We start from the raw sequence: 8,081 nt of genomic DNA, 5'->3' as shown, positions 1-8,081 counted from the left end.
CCTTTTCCAAGCCACTGACCTAAACTGAACCGTATCACATCGCTGCCTAAATTAACACAGAACACTCTGTACAAGTACCTCGTTGCAAAAAAAAAGAAAAAAAAAGAAAAGAAAAGAAAGAAAAATATATATAAAAAAGAAAAACCACGTGGCAGACATGTTTTCTACAAAATAAGCCTATTTGGTGAAATTCCCATTTAAAATAATTGATTCAACAATAAAGCAGCAGCATAGACCAGAAGCGCAAACAGCAGTATTTATCCATAGTACTTGCCCAGATAAGTAAAAGTTTGTAATAAATAGATCACCCATTACTTTGCTCATATAAATGCAAAACGGAGCAACAAAACAGAGCAGTAATACAAAAGACAAATAAATGAGTTAGACACAGAGTCCATGAGTTTAAGAAGTCTCCCCTGTATTTAATAAAGCATGAATTTTTTTTTTAGAAACACTAACAGATCCCTTGCAGATAGTTTTTATCTTTATATTATTATATAAGACATTTTGTGTTTAAAGTGAACTATTGCTTCATCTAGGTGGCCCCTCTGCTGGGCATAGAAACTAGGTTGTGAATAAAATAAAAAAAATCACCATTGAAAATTACAAATCATACAACTTTAAAGCATTTTGATTTTTTGTTCCCCTCAGTCCAAAGAGATAAATAATTGAATCGCTGGGAATGTAGAAGTCTAAGTTTTAGCGTAAATTTCTGTGTCTACATAAAATAAAAAAGAAGCCAGCCAGAGTCACGATTAGTTGAGAGATGAAGGAAAATAATGCAATTATAGTTCATCCCATTCTTATAGCTCAGCAGGTGGAAAACATTTAAATCAGTGACTTTTCAGAACCGAACCTAATTCTTTGTTTCTAACACAGGTCAAAGTTCTCCCAGAATCAGTAAGACTTTTGCTTTTGAAGAACCGAGTATTTGGGATTCTGCAATGATTTATAGTTAAAACATTAAATCAGTCATTTCATAAGGTTCCAGGATTTCTTCTTTTGTTTCATTTTTCTCCAAGAAAATTAGTATGTATCTAGTGCAAAGCAAAACAATTTTCCCCCGCTGCCCTTTAGAGAACTTTGTATATGCCAAACGCTATTAAACAATTGACTTTGTATCCGCTCTAAAAAAGGATTAAAATTACTTTCATGACATTGAGGTTATGCTGTGCTCAAACCCATCCAATCAGGAAAAAAAAAAAATTACCTTTGAAGAATTAATGTAACTGAAAATGGATCGATTAAAAAAATGTATCTTTGCAAGTTTTTTTACATTTACAATACATTTTTGTTTATGCATAAAAAAAGCATCTTGAATGTTTTCTCTTAGCTCCAACCAAGAATAAGTTAATATACTTAACAATTTGATTAATCTCCAATTCTGAAATTTAATGTACAGTGTAACATATTATTTGTACTTCAACAACTGAGCCTGCAGATGGAAAGAAGCTGCCACTGACTGCTATCTGCACCGACACCGGGATTTAGACTTCTACCAAAGCCAAAGAGCTATACAGGATTATCAGCAGAGTGGATCATTCTTTCTCAGGGCTATTTTACTCAAGAGAATCAATTTAAAATTGCTTAAAACATCAAATGAAACACAAGTTATCTAAACATCAGATTTTCTAATTTTATTAAAAACGCACAAATTTTATCCAACATGTTTTCTTTCATACAGTGAATGGTCTAATATGCACTGGAGGTCACACAAGCTTAGGTTTATTAGAACAATAAAAGACATATGAGAAATTTAATATATAAAGAAAAAAGTAGCAGCTGTTGACTGCATATTTGACCATAAAATTTAAATATTTTGGACTTTTATTTTAAAGACACAAAAATAAAACCTGTGTGGGTCTATATAAGTCATATTAACAATTCCATGAATGTTCAACAGGACTAAAAATTAGCAAAGATGTTTGCTGTTTTTTTTTTTTTTTAAACCTTGTAACACTTTTTAAACACCTTCTTGGGTTGCTGGTGCAAAGCACCTTACAGTATTTGTGCTATATATTTACTTTATTTGGCAACTGTCTGGGTTTCGTGGGGTTTTTTTTTTCTTTGCCTTCTGTAAACAACACCTTTTACAAACTAGCACAGTGAACCACAAGCCCTGCAATCTGTTATAACATCTACAGAAAAGAAAATGAACTATTTTGGTTGGTTGCTCAAAATATTTTGCTTTTGAACAAGAGGTTCTAAAACAGGATTTATTAGTAAAACATTGAACTCCTGAATTTAACATTAGACGTAAACAGTTGACTGTTTTTAGTTCAATAGAGTCTTTTTGTTTAGCTTTTCTCTCTCTGTGAAGGTAGAATACTTTTTGTATGCTTGCTTTTTTTTTTTTTTTTTCAAGTCATTTTCGTTAGAGGTCTGGGTGGTGACCTTTGCTATGATGAGGAGGTTTTGTACGTGTAGCTTTGTGAAGGTAGAAGAGTTGGTGCTGAGGGCTTAACATTTAGTATTTGCTATTTTGGAAAACAAAACAAAAACAAAGGAAAAAGAAAGTTGTCCCACCTGATAGTCAGCAGGCTGAAATGGCTGAAGCTAAAAAGAGTTTCTTGTTGTCGAACTTTCTGAGAGACAAAAATTAATAAACAAATTCATAATGCCAGAACCATCCTTAACCGGGAATGCTAGAGTTCTTGAAGCTTTTTTCCCCCTTTTCTTTGACCTTTCCTTCATTCAATTATTAATTTATATTTTTTTTTAAATGAGAAGTTTCTAAGGATTGTGGCTCTTAGGATGACATCCAACAGGGTAATCAAACTTACGCCATCCTATGGTATGGCAGCACTTTACTGTACAGCTTCACCAGTTTCTTTGTCAACGGTACAAAAAAGTCCCCTTGCTTGTCTGATACAACCATAACATGGAGATTGTCCTGGTCTAGAGCAAAGCTTGCCTTGGAGCGCTTTGGATTCAGTTCGTTCCCAAGGTAATATTGTCTTAGGGCAGGAGAGATGTTATATTTATTCATTTCTGTACACCATAACAATAAGCAGACTAGATGATCATCACTTACTTAGACCCAGTTTGTTTTAAAGCTACCACACAGCTGCTTCATTCATTTCTGGTGGATGTGACAAGTGATTGCCATAGTTAGCACCACCGTTGACGGATATCGAAGAAAATGGAGGGCTGGGGCCAAAAACTTCGGCGGACATGGAGTGCAAGGACCCTGGCAGGTTGGGTTCGGGGCTGGGCGAGTCTCCTGGGGGGTGCGACATGATGTCAGTGAAGCGCTGGGCCTCACTGGAGGGGTGATGTCCGGGCAGAGGGTGGTCCATGGCCCCCAGGGGAGTGCCTGACGGCCCCGAGGAGGGCACGAAAGGGAGATCCACGGGTGTCTGAGCTTGAGATGAAGGAGGTCCTTGCGGGAAGAAATCATAATTGCTTCCAGGGCCATAATACTCGCTCTGGTAATCTGGTGGACAAGGAGAGACAGAGGGAAGGTAATACACAGGCAGAGCCACTGAGTGGGAAAGACACAAGAGTGCACTCACATGGCAGGACCCCTGCCCACCTCGGTGCCACCCCCAGCTTGCTGAACCCACCGGGGAACACACCTTGGCCGGGCTCCGGCGGGTCCCCGAGGGTTCCCCCCCAGCACAGCCCTGGCCCACAGCGGCAGCACCCCCACGCACTGGCCCAGGCTGCGGAGAGGCCTGGGTGCCCCCGGTGCACAGGGGGTGCCCCCGGTGGGGAGCAGCCCCCGGTGCAAGCTGAGAGGAGGGGGAACAGACCCCGGTGGGGAGCAGCCCCCGGCGCAAACCGGGGGGAGGGGAACAGGCCCCGGCGCAAACCGGGGGGAGGGGATGATGCACTCCCCGGTGCAGGGCCGAGGCGGGGAAGAGACCTGCCGGGGCCGGGTGCGGGGAACGGGCGGGGTTCCCGGCATCGCAAGGCGCGGTACCCGCGGACGGCGGAGAGGCGGGGGGCCGCGGAGGGAGCGCGTTACCCACCTCCGTAGAAGGAGAAGGGTCCGTTGGGGATGAGCTCCCCGGGCTCCAGCCGGTCCACCAGCGGCCGCATCCTGCGCGGGCTGCGGAAGAAGGCGTGCCGCCGGGCGCCCAGCGCGCTCAGCTGCTTCATGCGCCGCTCCTTGGAGCGCCGGTTCTGGAACCAGACCTGGCCGGGCGGGGACAGGCGCGGGTCACGGGGGGCCGGGTCACAGGGTCCCCGTCCCCATTCCCCCCCTCCCCACATGTCCGGCCCCCCCCCCCCCTCCTGCGTGTGTCGAGGGGGCCGGGCCCACGCGTGACAGCGGCCGCGCGCTCCCCGCAGCTCGCCGGCTGCGGGTCAAGAATGATTGAGTTAATTCTTATTACCCTGACAAGATTACTCCTAATTACCCTCACACTGAGACTCTCCAATCTAACCTCGTCTTTAATGGTCCTTTAACCCCCCATTACCCCCAGCGCTGCGGGTTTATAAACCTTTTAATAATTCCAGCGCATTGTCATTCTTATTTATCCATTAACCCCTCACATTTCTGGTTATTAACTCCGAAACCATTCCCGGCTTCCTCGGGACTCTCCAAAGGAAACCCGCAGCTCGGCCCCCGCCGCCGGCCGGTGCCGTTAACACGACTGCGAGGACCCCCCGGGCGGGGTGCGGGGGCTGCGCGCCCGGCCCCGCACCCCGGGGTGCGGCGGTACCTGGATGACCCGCATGTTGAGGCCGGTCTCCTGCGCCAGCTGCTCCCTGATGTGCCGGGTGGGCTTGGGGGTGGCCGCGAAGGCGGCCTTCAGAGTCTCTAGCTGCTTGGCCTTGATGGTGGTGCGGGGGCCCCGCCGCTTGGCCCCCAGGTTCTGGTCGTCGTTCTCGTTGCTGCCTGTCTCCTTGTCGGAGACGTTGGCGCTTTCCGAGTCCTTGGCGTCGTCTTGGGAGGGGTCTTGGGAGTCCGGGGACAGGCTGGGGTCACTGCCGGTGGTGGCTGGGCGAGAGCAGTCCGGGTCAGGCTTAGGCTGGGGGGCACCGACCGCGGGGGACGGGCTGCGGTACCACCAGGGGAGAGCAGAAGGGAGAGGAGGAGGAGGAAGAGGGGGAAGGGAGAGGAGAGAGAAGAGAGAAGGAAAAGGGAAGGGAGAGAGAAGAGAGAAGGAAAAGGGGAGAGGACCAGCTCCCACCCAGCGGCGAAGCCGGGGCTTGGCACATCCCTGCCCCGCACCACCCCGGCCGCGCTCCCTCACCTGAATGCAGGCTGTTTTCTTTGGCAGTATTGCTGTTATTTAGGTAATCTTCTTTGCAGACAAACTTGTTTTCGTCTATGATGTAGAGCTCCTCGCCGGTTGAGAGTTGCTTGTTACACATCATACACGTAAAACAGTTCAAGTGGAACACTTTGCTCCGCGCCCTGCGGACCAGGTCGCTGGGGGAGATGCCTTGGGCACAGCCCGCGCACTTGGTCCCGAAACACCTGCGGGGAGAGGCCGGGGAGCGGGTCAGCAGCGCCCACCCCCGCCGCGGGGTCCCGCCGGGCGCCCCCGGCCCCGCGCCCGCCCAGGGATGCTCCGCGGCACCGCGCATCCCGCCAGCGCGTCCGCTCCTCCTGGCGAGCCAGTGCTTGAAATGATGTGTTTAAAAAAAAAAAGAAAAAAAAAGCACCCGATGTGAGCAGAGGATGAAGTGCTGAGGAATTCATTAAACACCGGGGGTGCGTTATCCAGGGTTTCCCCTCTGCGCCCCGACACATTGATTAACGACACTCTAATAAACATTAAGCAGAAATTATTCTGTGTTATTAACCGGGCACGGCCACGCACTACCTGCAGGAGCCGCCGGTGCGGGCTCGGCCCGGGCGCCGAGGGCCGAGCAGCGACGGATCCGCACCGCACCGGGGGGCAGCGACTGACCCGGGGGGCTGAGCCCCTGGGGGCAGCGGCGAGGGCCGGGGGGTTGCCGGCAGCCGGGCCCAGGGGCACCGGCCGGCGATGCGGTGTGCCGGTGCACGGCGGGGCCGGGCAGGCAGGGCTGCGGTCACCGGCCCAGAGCCGCCCTTTGCCGCGATGGCCGGGGTGGGAGCGGGCCGGGGGGCGCGGGCGGCCGCTCCGAGCCCGGGGGTAATCCGGGCGCCGCGGCCTTCCGGGATGCGCGGGGGGATGTGGCGGCGAGCGAGCACCAGTACCCGCTTCCCTTCTCCATCAGCTCACCGGCCGGGGGTCGCTGCCCCCCAGGGCGGCCTCGGCTCGGTTTGAGGGGAGGCGCCGGGCCCACGGAGCCGCCAAGCTGCGCCGCACCGGGCCCGGCCCGCACCGCTCCCGCTCCGCCGGTCGATAGTTCGGAGGCAACTTCGGGGAAGTCGAGCTCGGCCGGTGGCCGCGGGGAACGGCCCGGCCTCGCCCTGCGGGCCCCGACGGGGCGCCTGGGGGGGCCCTTCCCGGGTCTGCCCCGGGACATCACCGGGGGGAACACTGGCGGGTGCGAGGGGTTTGCGTGCTCACGGGGAGGGAAGAGGCGTTTGCGGGTCACGCCGAGCAAGGAGGAAAAAAAAAAACCCAAACAAAAATAATAATAATAAAAAAGGAGATAAAAAATGGATGCAAAGGAGCTACGGCTCCGGGCAGGGGGTCCGGTACTTACCGAAAGAAGTCGTTTTTGCAGTAAAGCTTGCCTTCTCGCGAAAAGCATTTCTCTGTCAAATTGCATTTACATTCACAGCACTGAACACACTTCACATGCCAAGCCCTGTCCAGTACATTCAACAAAAACCGGTCCAAGATTGGCCTTTTGCAGCCTGCACAGTGAACCATTGTCTTTGGTTATTTCTGAGAGTGGGGGGTATTGGTTTCCCAGATGTCAGGCAAAAAAAAACCAAAACCGAAAACAAACAAACAATAAAAAAATCAAAAACAAAAAAAGGAAAAAATAAACGACAAAATTTTTTAAAAAGACGACAACACCAGCGTAGGTTTGCTTTTTTTGTGTGTTTGTTTTAAAAGCCTTGGAGAAGTGAAGGAGGAGAAAAAGAAAGGAAGTAAGAGAAATCTTCGTTCGAGTGTCCTAGGAGGGATACACAGGAGAAACCACCCACTGCCCGAGGAGACCAGCGCTTCGACACAACCGCAGAATCCCGGCCGCTACCAACCACGACAGCGACAATGATAATAATAATAATAGTAACAATAAAACAACAACGACTATAAAGATCGGCGCTCATAAAAATTAAAAAACCCCAACAATTATTAAAAAAAAAAAAACAACAAAAAACAACAGCAACAAGAAAACCAACGCCAAAAAGCAAGCGTGATGAGTTTTTCTCAGGTCTGAGGTAGAGCAGTCAGGAGTCAAAAGTGCTTTTCCCAAAGAGAAATCAAAGGAGGAAAAAAAAAAATAACAAAAGGAGACATGGAGAGCCGGCAGCGGTCAGAAGGGCTCGGGCTGCTGCCGCGGCGGCATAGCCCTACGCGCCGCGGAGCGGGCCGCCGTCCTTACGCGGGGTGGGGGGGCGGGGGCAGCTCCGCAGCTCCTCGCTCCGTCCTCTCTCCTCTCCCACTCTCTCCCTCGACGTCTCGGCGGTACCGTCGCGCCCGGCTCCTACCTACCCCCGCGCACCACCCTGCGCGCTACCCGCGGCGGCCGGCCACGTCCCCGCCGAGCCGGCGCGGCATCGCCCGGCGCTGCCGGCTTTTGATCCGCGGGCTCCCGCGGCGGCGGGCCGGGCCGGGCCGTGCCGGGCGCCGAGGGCAGGGCAGGGCAGGGCAGAGAGCGGCGCTGCCCGCGCCGTCCCGGCAGCGCAGGGCGCACTGCATGTTCCCGGCAGCCCCGCGGCCGCAGCCTTATGCACCGCGCGCACACGTCACCGCCCGCCCCGGCCAATCGCCGCCGCCGCCGCCGCCCCCCCCCCCCGCGCCCGCCGCGCCGCCGCCGGACGGGGCGTCCGCGCCCCTTTATAGAGCCGCCGGGGCGCCGCCGGCCGCCTCCGCCCGCACCCGGCCCGCACCGCACCGCACGGTGGAGGGACCGGCCGGCCGACGGACAGACGGACGGCCCGCTGCCGCTCGGGCCCGGCCGAGGCGCGTCCTGCTCGGAGGCCCGGGAGCGTGCTGCAGCGGGTAGGTGTGTCGGTG

General features: G+C 52.5%; 1 protein-coding gene across 1 annotated transcript; it reads right to left on the bottom strand.

Annotated features, from left to right (window-relative positions):
• Positions 1-2,329: 2,329 nt before the first annotated feature.
• On the bottom strand, positions 2,330-7,731 carry LHX1 (LIM homeobox 1). The gene is made up of 5 exons (XM_055700942.1): positions 6,595-7,731; positions 5,205-5,431; positions 4,671-4,948; positions 3,975-4,140; positions 2,330-3,436 (listed from the first exon to the last, which is right to left on the bottom strand). The coding sequence occupies exons 1-5, from the start codon at positions 6,762-6,764 to the stop codon at positions 3,057-3,059; spliced, it is 1,221 nt and encodes a 406-aa protein (XP_055556917.1). The 5' UTR covers positions 6,765-7,731; the 3' UTR covers positions 2,330-3,056.
• Positions 7,732-8,081: the final 350 nt, after the last annotated feature.

This window comes from Falco cherrug, chromosome 1 (genome assembly GCF_023634085.1).
Source record: "Falco cherrug isolate bFalChe1 chromosome 1, bFalChe1.pri, whole genome shotgun sequence".
Classification (NCBI taxonomy): domain Eukaryota; kingdom Metazoa; phylum Chordata; class Aves; order Falconiformes; family Falconidae; genus Falco; species Falco cherrug.
Note: the sequence above shows the minus strand (reverse complement) of the source record. Positions and strands in the feature narration are given on the sequence as shown.

Bases quoted from the DNA above. Each gene is read 5' to 3' on its own strand.
- LHX1 (XM_055700942.1), bottom strand. From the start codon at position 6,764: ATGGTTCACTGTGCAGGCTGCAAAAGGCCAATCTTGGACCGGTTTTTG. The intron at 5,432-6,594 runs GTAAGTACCGGA...CTCTCCCCGCAG, and splicing joins TGCAAAAACGACTTCTTTCG to GTGTTTCGGGACCAAGTGCG. The intron at 4,949-5,204 runs GTGAGGGAGCGC...GCTCTCGCCCAG, and splicing joins AGAAAACAGCCTGCATTCAG to CCACCACCGGCAGTGACCCC.